This window comes from Pipra filicauda, unplaced genomic scaffold (assembly GCF_003945595.2).
Source record: "Pipra filicauda isolate LSUMZ 115617 unplaced genomic scaffold, ASM394559v2 scaffold212_size3012638_pilon, whole genome shotgun sequence".
NCBI classification, from domain to species: domain Eukaryota; kingdom Metazoa; phylum Chordata; class Aves; order Passeriformes; family Pipridae; genus Pipra; species Pipra filicauda.
Genome location: NW_024104324.1, coordinates 1,275,478 through 1,292,102, shown reverse-complemented (window position 1 = coordinate 1,292,102; position 16,625 = coordinate 1,275,478). Strand labels below are relative to the sequence as shown.

General features: G+C 45.8%; 1 protein-coding gene and 1 long non-coding RNA gene across 2 annotated transcripts; one reads left to right on the top strand and one right to left on the bottom strand.

Moving 5' to 3' along the window:
• Window positions 1-1,324: 1,324 nt before the first annotated feature.
• Window positions 1,325-2,413, top strand: DIO3 (iodothyronine deiodinase 3). Its single transcript, XM_027730868.2, has one exon. The coding sequence runs from the start codon at window positions 1,553-1,555 to the stop codon at window positions 2,375-2,377; it is 825 nt and encodes a 274-aa protein (XP_027586669.1). The 5' UTR covers window positions 1,325-1,552; the 3' UTR covers window positions 2,378-2,413.
• Window positions 2,414-7,560: 5,147 nt separating this feature from the next.
• LOC113993041 lies at window positions 7,561-12,312 on the bottom strand. The gene is made up of 3 exons (XR_003542458.2): window positions 12,185-12,312; window positions 8,728-8,800; window positions 7,561-7,623 (listed from the first exon to the last, which is right to left on the bottom strand). It is a non-coding gene; the product is annotated as an uncharacterized LOC113993041 (long non-coding RNA).
• Between the last annotated feature and the right edge of the window lie 4,313 nt (window positions 12,313-16,625).

The following is a 16,625-nucleotide window of genomic DNA, read 5'->3' as shown; positions in this document are numbered from 1 at the left end:
GAGGAAGCTGGTGAGGAGATGATGTGCATGCTGCAAGCAGGGAACTCTGCAACAATGGAGGGGCAAGGTTGTGAGCAGAGACACCAAACTAGATTCAAGTTCTGTACCTCCGGGACAGGTCTCCATCTAGTTCAGCAGGAAGGAATCTACAGGCCGTAAATTCCTCCTGATAGGTGAAGACTGAAGGTGGCCAGTCGGTGCTCAGCCCTTCGTACTGCAAGCACTTTGCTACTGATGCACAACCCACCCAACCCCAAACCACTGTGTGCGCAGTACACAGGTCTACCTGGCCGTGCCCATGAGGTGACGCTTGAGCCATCTGTGCAAGGACTTTGCCAGACCTACTCCCATGAGAAGCTTGTGTTTATACGTCGCTTGACAGGTGTAGAAGAGCACTGCTGGCTCCTCTTGGGACGCCGTAAAGGAGCGCCCGCGCTGACCTGCTGCTCACCTGGACGCAGCGGGACCCCGGTGAGCAGGGGGACACCGCAGACGCAGCGCTCTCTTAAGTCTCCCCCGTCCGCCCTGCCCACCCACCGTGGCACGCCCGGCAGCGCCGGCCCCGCGGCGCCCGCGGTGACCCTCCTTCCCTCGATCCCTCGGGGGAGGCAGGTGAAGGCGCGGTGGGGCCGGGCCGGGCCGTGAGGGCCGCGGGCACCCCGGGCCGGGGCGCGAGCCCCGCTCCCGCCGCCGCCGCCGCGGCTTCTCGGCCAACAGCGCCCCCTCGCGGCCGCGCGCCGCGCGCGCCCCTCCTCCGCGCGGGGCAGCGCCCGCCGCCCGCGCCCACCGGGAGCCCCCGCGCCGGGGCCGCCCCGGGGCCCGGCCCGCCCGCTCCGGGCCGGCGGTGCCGCTGGGCCGGGGCGGCGCTGGGGCAGCGCCCACCCCCCCGGCCAGCCGCCGCCGGAGGATGCGGGCGCGGGGCGGCGGCGGACTGGAGCCCCGCGTGCCCCTGCGGCGCCGGGGCGTGTGGCGGGGCCAGGGCTGTGCCCGGGGGGGACCGGGCTGCCGGGGCGGGGAGAGGAGGAAGGCGCGGGGAGGGACGCGGCGCGGGCGGCCCGTCCCTGTCACCTGCAGGCGCTGCCGGGACGGCCCCGGCCCCGCTGCCGCTCCGGCCCCGCGCTCCGTGCACAGCCCGCGGGGAGCTGGGCCGGGGGCGGTCTGTGCCTGTTGCATTGTCCTTGGCGGGGCTGTCTGTGAGCGCCTGCCGCTATCTGCGGCCGGGGACCCCGGCGGTGCCCTGCCTCGGACTCTCTGCCGTGCCTGATATCGCCTGCACCCTGCTCCGTTGCACGTCCCTCGCGGCTCCCGCCGGGGCTCTCTCCCCTTTTGTCTGTGTATTTTTAGGTCATTAGAGTGGAGGGGTAGGTAATCCCCAGGCTCAAGTTCCAGAGGGGCGGGTTCTGGCCGGAGGTGGAGTCACTTTTCATTTAAATCCCTGACTATAAAATGGGCTTAAAGAGAAGCGGGATCTCAGCTGTGCTGCACAGACCCCGGCACGCAGGGTGCGTGGGGGCCCCCCGGCAGCCAGCGCCCTGCAGCACAAGCCGCTGCGATGCTCCACTCCCTCGGCGTTCACACCTTGCAGCTGCTCACCCAGGCGGCCGCCTGCATCCTCCTCTTCCCCCGCTTCCTGCTCACCGCCGTGATGCTCTGGCTCCTGGATTTTCTGTGCATTAGGAAGAAGATGCTGACGATGCCCACGGCGGAGGAGGCGGCCAGCACCAGCGAGGGGCCGCCCCCCGACGACCCTCCGGTCTGCGTGTCCGACTCCAACCGCATGTTCACGCTGGAGTCGCTGAAAGCCGTGTGGCATGGGCAGAAGCTGGACTTCTTCAAGTCGGCGCACGTGGGTTCCCTGGCCCCCAACCCCGAGGTGATCCAGCTGGACGGGCAGAAGAGACTCCGGATCCTGGACTTCGCCCGCGGCAAGAGACCCCTCATCCTCAACTTCGGTAGCTGCACCTGACCCCCGTTCATGGCCCGCTTGAGGTCCTTCCAGCGCCTGGCCGCGCACTTCGTGGACATTGCCGACTTCCTGCTGGTGTACATCGAAGAAGCACACCCCTCCGACGGCTGGGTCAGCTCGGACGCAGCCTACAACATCCCCAAGCACCAGTGCCTCCAGGACAGGCTGCGGGCAGCTCAGCTGATGAGGGAAGGGGCGCCCGATTGCCCCTTGGCCGTGGACACCATGGACAATGCTTCCAGCGCCGCCTACGGTGCCTACTTCGAGAGGCTCTACATCATCCAGGAGGAGAAGGTGATGTACCAGGGAGGCAGAGGACCAGAGGGCTACAAGATCTCGGAGCTGAGGAGCTGGCTAGACCAGTACAAAACCCGGCTCCAGAGCCCCAGCACGGTGGTCATCCAAGTGTAAAAAGGACCTGGCAAGAAGCGCAGGGGTGGAGAGGCGAGGGAGGGCGGGAGGAGAGGTGGGGAGGGAGAAGGCACTGCGTCGCGGATGGCAGGAGCTGTCTTCCCGCGGGGACACTCGAAGGAGGCTGCTGTGCGAGCTTTCGAGCAAGATGTGCCATAGTCCTTTCTCTATTCAAATCATGTTGATTTGCCAGCCACGCTCTGTCAATACTGTATTTCCATGTGCGTTTTGTAAATAACTCTCTCTTTTTTTTTTTTTTTTTTTTTTTGAGAAGCGTTTACTATTTTTTAAGGAGGCTCTCTTCCTACGGGATCTGTTCCCAGCTGCGTGTGTGCGCGGGTGTGTGTCTGAAAAGTTGTGTACAAGTGCTCCATGCTGCCTAGCAAGTGCTAACTGGGATTTCTAGTATTTCTTTGTGATGACCGATTTTGAAATGGGTTTCTCTAATGCCAGGAAATCGCGTCTGATGTTGTCAAATACTAGAACTGCCAATAGCCAGAGCTGGACGGAATGTCCTATTTATGTGGGGGGGTTTTGTAAGACGTTCGTTCACCTTCCTTTTTTTTATGAATTTTTTTAAATAATAAAAGTTGAGTAAATACACGTCTAACCTTGACTGCCTTTCCCTGTCTTCAGACCGCTGCGTTGACTTTCACTCTTGCCTATCTCACAACACCCTCCCCGCAGCCGAGGAGGGGCAGGCGAAGCTGCGGGATGCGCTGCTGGGGGCCCGGGGGCGGCGAGTCCTCGCTCGGCGGTGGCAGGAGCGTGCACCGCCCGCGACCCGGCTGATAGTGAGAGTGCTGGGTGTCCCCAAAGGGAAATGAAAACCTCCGGGGCTCCCGGGGGAGGAGACCGACCAGGAGGACCGCGCGCTGCCTCTGTGACCCCGGCCAGCCGCCTCCGGGAGGGCGAAGGTGCAGGGCTGACCGGCGTCGTGCAGGCAAGTGAGTCCCGGCCAAAAGCACAGGCAGGGGAAAGCCGTCCTGGGCTGCAGAGCCGCCCCGTCGAGGACGCCCCGTCTCGGGCACGCAGGCAGTGCCAGACCGGAGCCCGGCCGGGGGCAGCGCGATCCGCACCTGCGGCGAGGCGGGGCTGCGGGGCGAGGGCAGGAGGGCACCCCCCAGCCCGGCCGTGCGAGGCTCAGCCCCCTCCCCGGGGGCCGGCAGCTACGCTCCAAAGGGTGAGGAGTGAAGGACTTTGCTCCCTCGGAGCCCGAAAGGTGAGACCGGGCGTGGAGAGCATCCCGAAGCCGCCGCAGGAGCTGTGCAAAGCCACCCAGAAACAGCGGGTCTTTAAGGACCTCCCATGGCGCCTCCGAACGCCTCCTTGTTCTTCACAGCAGCGGGACGAGGCGCCCGAGCTGTTAAGCCCCTAAGTTTTGGAGAGGGGTGCACGGCCCGGAGGCAGCGCAAGCCGGAGACGCTGCTCTCCGCAGCTGGGCACCGAGTCGCGCCCGCAGTGCTAAACTAAACCTGTGGAAAGATGTTTGTTAGGGCGTAATAGCCCCTGTCTTGACCGTGACAATGTTCGTCTGGACCCTCAGTGTTCCCGTCCCTCAACATTCACGGTTTAGACTAGCATGCGTAACCGATCCCGCCGCCTCCCATAAGACGAGCAGCACCGGCTGGTCCCTCACAGAGAAACCAGACGCTCCGACCCCGCTCCTCTGCCCCTTTACCCCCAAAGCCCCCGCCCTGGGTGGGAGCGGCGGGAGCGCAGCGCCCCTGCAAATCGGGCCGCTCTGTTTAGGTGCCAAAAGATGCGGCTCAGGTGCCCGCTTCGGGCTTCCCGACCCGCTTGGCCATCGCGCCTGCTCTGACGGCCTCTGAAACCTATTCAGCCCCTTCACCTTCCCGCTGTCCTCAAGGGCGGAACCCCCGGCACTGGGCTCGGGGCTGCACCAGTTCCGCCCGACTCGGGCGTCTCCGGTTGATGCTGGGGCGGTGGGACGAGAGCCCACCTTGAGGTGGGCTTGCTTCCCCTGGCTGCGCGCTGGGCGCCAAGCACAGATCCCTCCGGAGCGGAGGGGAGCCTCGGCGGCAGCCCCAGCAGCCCAGGGTGCGGCAGGGCATCCCCCTGCTCCTCCCGGCGCGGGCAGCGCCCGCCCAGGCGCGGCAAAGGAGTCAGTGCCTGAGCCGCTGCCAGCACAGCCAGTGCCTCCCGCCTGGTGCACGGGCTCACCAGCCTCGGCTTCCTCCAGGCACCCTACGCGGGACGAACGAGTGCTCTTCCCTGGGGCCAGACTCCCCAGCACCAACAAACCTGGCCCTGCCCCGCTGCGGGACAGCACAGCCCCCCGCTGCCCACGGCTCCCAGCGCGGCCCTGGCCCTGCCCCCGCAGAGCCTTTCCCAGCCCCACGCACGTCGTGCCTCCAAAACCAAAGGCAGAGGAGCAGCGGGTCTCCTCTCGGCTACAAGAGCAGCCTCTGTGTACGCGATTACTCTTTTTCTTTTTTTTTTTTTCCTAGAGCTTAGTTTTCCTCACTTTACAATAAAGCCATTCTTTGCTTTCTCACCTCGTTATCTCTTTCCCTTATCCGCTTTTGGCACGCTTTAGTTGTAATCCGAAGTTACGGGCAAACCCCTGGCACGTCCCCACCCCAGCCCGACCCCCAGGACATTTTACGGTCGTACGGACTTCTGTGATCACTGCCCTTACGTGGGCTTTAATAGTAACAGAAACAGCCTCGTCTTTACTCTGTACTACTAGCAGATTTTGGTCAAAGGCTATCTGAGGTCAGGATTTTTTTCTTTTTTTTTTCCTAAATAAGTCAGCTTTCTAAAGCTACATTCCTCCTTTAAACCGAACACAGAGCTCTTATTTATCACTTTCTCTTTAATCACCAACAGAAGAAAAAATTGCTATGAATTCCTGGAATCCCTGAAAGAGATCACACTTTTCCTTTGCACAAATCAAAGTTATCTGCTCCTATTATATCCTTCACTTAAAATGAACCATAAGCCTCCATCCCACTGAGCTTTCTCGGGGATACTTGTTTAGCACAGACGAGAACAATACGCTGTAGATCTAAAGAGCCCAGGGCGGCAGAAGCCTCTCTGGCTGATACAAAGGATTGAGAAACGTCCTATCTCTAAAACGCATTTTTAGTGCCTTTCCACCTCCCTAGTGCACGACAAACAGAAGTCAGAGAGCAGGAAGATATTTATCAGAGAAAGATCTGAGTGGCGATTACGTGTCTGTCAATAATTAATTGAATTATGTCCTCATCATAATTACATACAGTCCTCTAGCCAGGAGGAGAAAAAAAAGAAGGAAGTTGTGGTGTGGTCGAAGGGGGATCTCAGGACATGGTTCCAGTCATTAAAAATGTGATGTAACATTGCAATCTGGTGTATTCTGAGGCACAAATGGGGAAACACAAACGAAACCAACTACTAAAATATTATTTGCTTTACAGCAGGGAGACAGAAAAAGCACTTGCCTTCATTAGTTGTTTTCATTACTACTTTCTGCTAGGGATTTAAAGGTATTTTACAATGCAAAAAACAGAGGTCTTACTCATTTGATCTATGAACTATATGCTTTAGGGTTTGTATCGTTCACCACATGCTGTCTGACTACACTGGGTGTTTCTGATGTTTGAAATAAAAATTTTAATTGGTGCAGAAATTAAAATTAGTCCAGCAAGGCACCCTATATTCAATACCAATGTAGAAATGACACAGTCAAAGAATCTTGCAAGTAAATTCTTACTCTGACACTAATTTTTCTGTACTTCTTCCAGTCATAAGGGAGATCATAATATCATTATTAATTTATTATTTACTAAGAGCTGTTAGAGTACTCTTTTGGTACACAAATGCAAGCAAACAAAGAGCTCAATTCAGTTCTAACACAAGTTTTGCTCTGGTGTAACTTCAATGACACGGGTGTAGTCACTTCAGAACCACCTGGGTGTAATTATGATAAAAATCTGGGCTATTGCACTTCCTTTGCTTTTCTAATGGTTCAAAACCTCTCTTTTCCTACAGCGTGCTGCGGAAGACAGACATCTGTTTGAATACAGAGCCCAAAAATCACTCTCAAGTTCCTCCTCACTGGCAATGCCAGTGTCCTATATCCTGCCAGAATTCAGGCATGTCAGCACATTTCCTCACTGCTCTGCACCCTCCCTACAGCATGAGAGTTGTAAACTCCATCGATATGTGTTTCCTTCCACTTGTTAAGGCACATCCTCCTGGTGTCTTGAGCTTTAGATCAGGTAGCTTTTCATTCTAATTGCTTTTCAGCATCCAGCTGCCAAAAGAAATTTGACACCTGCTTCCTTCTTCGCAAATTTCTCTTTTCAAACAAATGTTTGATGATGCCTCTTGAAATGGGGTTCATTTATGACCTTCACTTAATTGGCTAATTCATGTATTTTTCTCATCTACTTGGCCTTCCACCTGCTTCTTCAGGGATTTTGGAAGTGGTTTAGAGTGGTAAATGCACTAACAATCAACAGCCAAAAAATCTTAACTAGAACAGCAAACAGTATTCAGTACTCCCTGTGTGAAAATGCAACGTTAAAATCCTTCAGCTAATATGTTTTGTATAAGAACCCTTCTCAGGGTATAATGCTTACCCCTTCAAATGTAAGGATCACTCAGTCTGGTCCATGGACTTCCTGTGCCCATCAAACTTACAAGATCAGGCCTGTCTGATGTTTCCTCTCTCTTTTGCAAGTTAGTAGATCCATCCTGGCTTTTCTTATGGAAGCATTTGCTTCCATTCCCTTCCAAGTAATAAATATCCTCCATCTTAAAAGGACATTTAGGACATGGCCATATGGGGCAAGGTAGCTCGACCTCCTGCATGTCACGCCCCCAGTGCCCAGAATTACCCCAACACAGAGGCGATCCCGGAATCTCTGATAAAGATATGCAAGAACTGCATTTTTTACTGAAGACTCCAAGAATGAACTGGCACGTGGTCCCTGGAAGAAGGACATTTCATGATCCGTTATAGAGTAATGGGCACTATAAAAAACTATAAACAGATTTAAAATTTACTGAAATCCTTAGCAATGAGGTTAAGAACCATGGCAAAGCCTTTGATATTTTCTGCCCATCTTTTCCCTCTCACCCTCTTAGGTTTATAAAGCAACTAGTGCTTGAGCAGTCTTCATTTGCCTGGACTTTCACATCCATTCTAAGGCATCCCAGGCTGGATTTTTAGGGTCATATTTCTATTTTCTTGGTGTGTCTTGCTTTTTTTGCCTGAAGAGTCAGTCAGGTATTGTCTGTAGTAGAAAAAATTCAGTATAGTTATTTGATCACTACAGGTTATCAGGCAGAAGTCCTCAAATCATGTACCACAATGTGGAATTTAAATGAGGTGTCATAGCACAGAACCTCACTTTAAGTATCATAAACTTGAACATTTCTGATTCGAAACATCTTTCAGAGCTTTCTCTGAGTTCATATAACTTCACAAACATAATTATGCCAAAGATATCGTTAGTGCCAAAGACCTGAGAGTAGAAATAATTTCTAAGAATAAAAAATCATTTAGTAACCTCAGGATAAATTTTAAAATATATGTTTATGAAAAAATATGTTTTATTATGTTTTCAATAAAATTTAAAGGTATATATTATGACTTTCAAGAATTGTTATAATGGAAGTGACCCTAAAAAAAAAACTATCAGACTGAGCTGAAGAAGTTCTGGAAGTTGCACAATTCAATGCAAGAAAAAAAATTAAGTTATTTGTTCACTTTCCATTTGCAATGAAGGACAAGAATGAAGGACAATCAGAAAAGAATAGGGCACAAGGCTGCTGTCAACTGGATTTGCAGCACATGCACACAGAGAACATACTGTGCCACACAGACACATGCATACAATGACAGAGATCAAATTAGCCCAAAGTGGTTTTGGAACACTGAAAAGGGAGAGGCAAGGAGTTATGTATTCTATAAAATAAAATAGTTAATTCAAAAAGTGATAATTATACAAAAATTTAAACAAATTAACAAGTTCATTTCTATTTCTTCTCACTCAAAAGTGGAACACATCCACTGCACGTACGTCAGTGAATAATGAACAGTTCCGGGGAAACAGAAAATGCAGAATTCAGTTGTCTTGTTCTCTCTATTTCATTTAATCTTTCCTTTTCACTGTATATTGCCTTCTCTAGAAGGCATACCACTGGAATGATTATGCTGAGCTCTAGTCTTTTTGATGTTCATGCAGACCTATAGGTGTTTCAGTTGTGATGTATCTCTGGTACAAAATAATCTACCACAACATCAAACTGAGTCAATAGTTCTATCTACCTGATTAGAGCAAAGGTCTGGTAAGCAAAACCAACAGAAGAATTTGGAACTGTTCCCCAAAACTGACCTGCAAGACCTCTCCTATTCCCATGAGATGTCTTCACTGCACTCATTCAGCCGAAATAATTTCCAGAAATTATCTATTGGGAGGAACAGAAAGGAAGAAAAAAGAGCAGATTGAGGAAGAAATGTCATGGATCTTGCTTTTTGTTTTTGCTTTTTTTTTTTTTACTGTCTGAACCTTAAAGTCTTCAACTGCATTCTCAAGAACACAAAGACAGGTTTGGAGGAACTCTGTAATGATTTGCCAGTAGAACTGAAACAAATTGGTATGTACCATAGAAATGCATCTGTGTTTTCTAAAGTTGGATAGGAACCTATCAGAGAGATGCATATTAGTCCTTCCTGCAGACACTGCCGGAAACTGGAAAGATCTCCTTTGTCTCTTACCACATATTCTGTGTTACTATGAACTCACCCTGGAATTTTTTATCTGGTTAACAAATCTAATAGCTGGAAAAGAGACTTGACAAAAACGCATATCAGATTTCGTTGTGTCTTTGGAGTCACCGAACATGCCTGCTGACTCACAATTCCTTTCTGGATCTGTCGAGCTTCTCTTGCTCAATGCAGTAAGACAGTGGCTCATGGGCCAGACCATGGGGAAGAAGCCACTGAGCCTATGGGGTCTCTGGGAGAGACTGCAGCACTGTATTACAAATGCATGGGATAAGGCCCAAACTGTGGGACAGTGAAAAGAGGGAGATGGTTATCTCTTTCCCATGCACAGCACTGACAGTTGACAGATGTGCCCAGCTAAATATTGTCTGTGAAACCCGGTACTATTTTTAATACCAGGTGACCAATCAGGGCATTCACTGTAATGCCCAAGTCATTCGTTTTTAGGCATGGATGTGTCATCATTGCAAAATGGAATTTGGGGTTTTTTGGAAAAGAAATCAACACTTAAGCCATACTTTTGAGCAAGTCAAAAGACACCCAAGGGTATGATTGCCTTGTGTGCTGCTCTTTTTAATAAGGCCAAGGAAAAGCATCACTGGATGGGATCATCATCATCTGCTGCTTTAATGCAGACAATCGAAGAAGGCTCCTTACTGATGGCTGTAAATTCATCATTATGGATACCACTCAGAGTCATTTGGCATGACATTTTTTATGCACAGAACAGAAAAGTGCAGTATTAGCTCCTGAGTGATTGGATGAGTTGTGCATCCATTAATGGGCATATCAGAAAATGTTTCCCAGCTCTGACTTATCTCCTACACAAATTGAGAAGATGTAGATTGTCTTGCAGTTGTTTACTCAAATTTTTGGTGCATTTTTTCATTTTGTCCAAAGTCCTGTTTATTTGAGAACCTACTATCATCATGCATTGCAGATTTTACTGCTGACTCTGAGATCATAACAGCCTGGCTGTGTACTCTTACTATGAAATCTACTGGATGAGAGAAAACTAGTTGCACTAACCCCATAACAAATAAACATTTCTCTGTTCACTGCTTTGGGAAATGAAGGAATTGGTAGATCATAAGCCCAGGAAAGCTGGACAAATTTTTGATTGAATTTTTTATCCACCTATATTGGCATTTCAATCTGGTTAAAATCTGTGTTGTCCCTCTGAAAACTGCAAAATTATTTCAGCAAGAATTCAATATAACATAAAAACATTAAAAAATAGAAAAAAAACCCCTATGTTCATTTTCATAATAGATCACACTTTTCATTTAAGATGTTTCATTTCTAAATACAACTAGATTTAATTTTCCAGAAAAAATAAAATAAAATAAAAAATTTTAAAGTTTCATTTTCCGTTTTGGCCAACTCAAAAATCTACATTTTCCTGTTATGCAAGGGAAATAAAATATTATTCATATTCCCTGTTCTGTAGTCTTTCTTCCCATTCATGAATTGTTCAGGAACTGGTTATGATCTGTTAATTTATTCTTTAGCCACACACTTCATCGATCAAATTACATGAACAAATTTCAGTCAAGAATATATCAACTAATTGTTCACTTAGGATATTTATTTAACTGTGGTATATAACCATCACTTACAGAATGGTGTCATACTTGCTCCCCTGCTGATTATATGACTTTTTTTTTTTTCAGAGAGGAAATAGAAAATATCAAGTCATGGCATTTCTCAGGTGTAAATTATCAGATGAATAATCATTAAATGTTTAAAAGATATACAAAGTTTCTATCTAGACAGCAGCATTATCCACATTTAAGCCATCAACACATTTTCAGAACTCTGAACCAACATGTTTTAATTAATAATATGCATAAACTATAGTTTATAGGAGAAACCTAGATACTAAGAATTCTCTTAAAAATAATAATAATAAAGCCTAGATTTCAGCATCGAGGCTTCCAGCATAAACAATACCTTTTCACCCTGTAAGCAATAGAGAGAAATCAATCCTACCTCAGCTGCCAGACAGGATACTCACTTAAAGGAGGATGTTCTGGTACAAGACCAGCCCATGTCCATGGATCTGAACCTGGAAAATTCATATCCTGGACAATGTGAAATACACAAACTGTTTTCTTGGAACTTTAGGGGAAGAAGTACTGATCAGCACTTGTGGGGGATGGTGGGAGGAAGACTGCTCACTTTCCTAGCAAAGCTACTTACTCAGGATATAACTCAGTTGTGTTACAGTATCAAGCAAAATATCAGGTACATGCCATAACTGTGATGCTACTGTTTAATTCCAGATGATCATCATTCTTCTTTATTTTATTCTGACCAGAAATTCTATTCTGACTTGAGAAAGCTTCACAACATTTAGCCAATACATTCCCTCATAAAACAGCTGAATTTACCAGAAATTTGCACAAACTCCAAACAAAACCCCACAAAAAAACCCAAAAAACACAAACAAACAAACAAACAAACAAAAAACAAGCCAAACTTTAAAAACAAAAACAAAAACAAAAAAAAAAAAAAAAAAAAAAAAAAAAAAAAAAAAAAAAAAAAAAAAAAAAAAGGAAAGTTTTACTCAAAACTTTCAGATCAGCTCTAGGACAGGCTTTGGGCTTTTGGACTTGTGTGTAACTCCTTTCATTGTCTAACTGGTCAACATGGTTACTTATCTCTCCCTGCTGTGCATATGACCAAGAACTGTGTAGGCAGGCGTTCTGGCCAATAAAACCTCAAAAAGCAGTGAAACACTCCCATCAGTGCAAGCAACAGTTCTCAGTATAAATAATTGTCTTGTCATATCTCCCCAGGCCCATTCTCTTTCCTTTCTTTCCCTCTCGCCTGCATTTCCTCAGAGATGTTTTCTCCGTCAACATAGCCTCATGTTACTTCTCTGCAGCTCTGCTGCCCTCCATTCTAAAATCTGGCATTACAGTGAAACTTCCAAGAATTCCATTCTCTGAAGCATTATGAGTCACACTGTAGTCCTCAGCAATATTTTTAAAACACCAATGTTTTTTTAATCACTCTTGAGACCCACAGAAGAAAGTAAGGATATTATCTTGCTAACTTACAGTGGTGGTTGTTTTTTCTATTGCCACCCACACTCTCTCATCTTTCTCCAGATACTCTGCTCCAGTCTCTCAATAGTGCAGGCATATGGTATTCAAGCATGCCAGAGTCTGACTTCAAGTTTTAGTCATTTTTCTTCCTGTAAAAAGGATGAAGGGACATTAAGCATATGACCCTTTGAGAGCTTTCTTTATATAAAAGTTTCATTAGGATTTATACTTTAAAAAAACTTATATGCCCTCCTGTAAAACCAACAGAGAAACATAAGGTCTGAGACATAATTCATCATATCTGAGTACCAGCAGTGCCAGGTGTCTGCTGTGTCAGAGGCAGCACAGAATTCCCTAGTGCAACAGTGAATATAGGAAGGGGAGAATTCACGCCTGCTCCTGGCAGTGATTTCCAAACAAGCATTTTAAGAGAGGAGATGGTTATCTTTAGGAGCTGTAGATGTAAATACTATCCCTGATAACAAAAATATAAATCTTTATTCTACTGTTTGACGAACTTTCCATTTTAATTAGGAAAAAAAAGAAATCAACATTACTAAGCTATAGTAAAGTTATCAGTTCATTTTCGTTGTGTGTTTCAATGCTTCCTCCTTTCTCTTGAGCACGAGGGATGAGGCAGCTTGTATTATGAAAGAGTTGTTTGCAGCCCAGGATCGAAGTTCCACAAATTGCTGTTATCTGCTCTGCAGATGCTCATGTGACACACTGAGTAAATATACCTTAAGGTAAGCACTTAACACTGCACAATGGGCATTCAATAAAGAAGATTCCTAAAGACAACAGTTATCTGAATTCTGTAGAGATCAACTTCTTGCATGAAGCACTCGAGGATGACGGGCTGCCCCATGATAGTCTCTGGAAAAAGCTGCCAGGAAACAAGAGGACAGAGAGACCTAGATTTCAAATTACCAGCTGATCATGTGAAGAAAAGTACACTTGGGTCTCAAAAGTTACTGAAAAATGGTCAGTGAGCTTGCCTGTGCAAGAGATAGTTGAGAGAACTGTGAAAATAAACACATCATTGAGAAATGGAGGTAGGATGAGTGAGATTTACTTAAGCAAAGGCGAGAACAGTGTTAAGTGAAATAGAAAAGAATCCATATTAAATACTAGCATTAATGCAGTAAGCCAGGAAGCTACAAGTGATCAAGACTCCTCAAGAATCAGTTGGGTGAGGGATTTTATACACACTTACAGATGTATTTATTTGGCAACATAAAATAAAACCCAATCATACTGAAACTGCTCATTTTATATCCAGCTTCTATAGAGCTTTTCTGTCTCACTGCCTCATACCCACAAGTGTGGCAAAGCAATAAACTTGCCTTTCATTTTAGTAGGATTTTTCTTCTACTCTATGTGTCTTTAAGAAACCTTGACCAATTTTTTTAGTGTACCAATACTAAACTTTTTGAGGATTCTGTAACTCCTGGGCTGCATCAAAAGCAGCATGGCCAGCAGGTCAAGGGAGGTGGTTCTGCCCCTCTACTCTGCCCTTGTGAGACCCCACCTGGAGCACTGTGTCCAGCTCTGGGGTCCTCAGCACAAGAAAGACATGGACCTGTTAGAGCGAGTCCAGAGAAGGGCCACAAAAGTGATCAAAAGGCTGAAGCACCTTTCCTACTGAGACAGGCTGGGAGAGTTGGAGTTGTTCAGCCTGGAGAAGGGAAGGCTCCAGGGAGAATTCATTGTGGCCTTCTAGTACCTAAAGGGGTCTTGTAAAAAGTAGGGAGAGCAACTTTTTACACAGACAGTGATAGACATGGGGGGATGGTTTTAAACTAATAGAGGAGAGATTTAAATTAGATATAAGGAAGATATTCTTTACCCAGAGGGTAGTGAAACACAGGAATAGGCTGCCCAGAGAAGCTGTGGATACCCCATCTCTGGAAGTGTTCAAGGCCACATTGAACAGGCCTCAGAGCAACTTGGTATAGTGGAAGGCGGCAGGGGGTTTGGAACTAGATGAGCTTTAAGGTCCCTTCCAACCCAAACCATTCTATGATTCTATGATTCTAAGATGCTGTCACTAGCAGCCAAGATGTTTAAAAATTGCTTTACTCTTTGTGGGTGTTTTTTTAAGATGAAAAAGAAAAATTTCTAGGAAATAGGGCCAAAATACTAGCACAGTTATTATCCTAATGTTAAACTTTTAAATCCATGTTTGGTCTTCCAAGTCTCAATAAAGTTGTTACACCTTAGTGACCAATATCCACAAATCTCAGTGAATGGCTATGAGGTACAACCCGGCTAAACATCACACTATCTACCAACTCATTATCATTATAGATTCAGGAACCTATTTAAATATGTCATCCAGTTTTGAACATTTGTCATAAAAGTGTAGCAGCGATCGGCTCAGATATTTGGTAACTGCTGACGCCATTGACCAGCTGTAGAGATTTCAATTTTTCACAGAAGCTATCAATACCAAAAAAGCACTTCCTTAAGCCCCTTCTATTTCCTTATTTCATACTACTTCAAAGAAAGAGAATACCCTCACCCTCTCTGAACCCCCATCACTGTGATTTTGTGCCTTGGACAGGACACAATGCAACAGACACTACAAACAACCTATGGTCTGGGCAGCACACGTCGGGCTTAGCAAAGAGAATGTCATCAGTCAAAGATCAATAGCTAAAGTTTCCAGGTTACTGTGAATCATACTCCTGAGTGACCCTTCATATTACCTCTTACTGGCTTTTCAGGAATAATTAGAAACAGGTGGCAGTTACACCATTTCTGTAAGTTTAAAGCAAGCTGAAAATCAGAATTGAGTTGCTTGTTGTTACATTTTCAACAGCAGACACTGTCAACAGCACAGGCAATTTTTGTCTGAATTTACCAATGCTTTATTCAGTGCTTCACAGGCAGAAAAGCCAACTGACACAATAGGGAAATCTTGCACATACAAAGTATGAAGGCCTGAAAATGAAGACTGTTGTGAAATTTAGAAACGTGATACTGATGTGAATGTGCATGTCTCTAAAACAGTCTCTTCTATTACAGATCTCAGATATGTATATGCCAGACATAGCTGAACAAAAGCCAAAGCCTAGATTAATTCACTTTCTATAAAAGTTGCCTACATATGTATGTGAAAATCAAAACACAGAAAGTAATATTAGAGAGCTCAAAAAGAAAGTCGTATTTAATTAGTTACAGGTTAGTAACTAATTAGTACAGATTCAGGAACTTAACCTTGAAGGATTTTTTGTCTTGGTTTGGGGCTTTTTTCTTCCATAAAATAAACTTCTGGAATTTGGTTTTCTTTATAAGTATTCTTTAATGAAGAACTGGTAATGATTTAGTCAGAAAAATACATGGTATTTTGTTCACTCTCACCTTCTTTTTCCACAAAATGTCCCCTTAATATCATTTATGAAAAAAAAAAAAAAAGCAAAATACTACTTGGGGGAATCAAAGGGTAAGTATTCAAATAATTTAGAAGACAAAGGCCACATATTTTAACAAGCCTACCCCAGCATGGCAATATGATGGGAGTTACAGCTGTAACAGAGATTTTAACTGGGGAAGAATCAATGCAGATTTCCAGATGGAAGTCATGTCTCAAAAATGTACTAGGCTTGTCTAAAGGAACACGTGGACAAGATGACCTGGTAGCTGCAGTGTTGCAATTCCACATTTGGATACTCTGGCGCATATGTCTTGGATTTCCATGAAGCTTTGGGAAAATTTACAGGTCTTTAAAAGAAAGAAGCTACTATGGCACAAGAGGAATGGTCTTCTTGAGCATTGTTAGCTTTTTTCAAGTTAGGAGAGAAAAGAAGGAATGAATGGTCAGTTGTCAAAGGGGAAAAAGGTTGTTCACAAGGTGTTACAAGATCCTGCTGGAATCTCTGCTGTTCAGGGTGCTCCTAAGTGATCTCAAACACAGAGTAAACAGAAACTTTATACATTTTGCTGATGACCTGAAATTATTCAGGATAGTCAAAACTGAAGTTGTTTGAGGCAAAGTATAGAAGCATCTCGCAGTCCCAAAAGACTAACTGGTAAAGAGACAGATGAAATTAAAAGCTATTTCTAAGTTAGGAAAAAAAGGTGTGTACAAATTTTTGCACATAGGAGCCACCTGATGTAACTCTGGACAACAAAGTCTATGAAGATTTTAATGGTTTAATGAAACTATTAATTTATATCAGTGATTCAGAGTATTCCTGACAGTGCCTTTTAATTTCATTGAAAGTTGGTGTCTTTTAGACCACCACAGTATTTTTTATAATTCCATTTGGGGATTGATCTTTTCTGTCATTACACTGCTTAAGAAATACAAACTAATTATCTTCACACTGTATGAGGTCGATAAACTGTATAACTCTCTCATAGAAAGAATACTGAGGTATTTTAGTTAAATTAATTGCACAAAGTGCTAAAAATGTGTCAAGTAACTCTCCAGTAGGGATTCATTTCC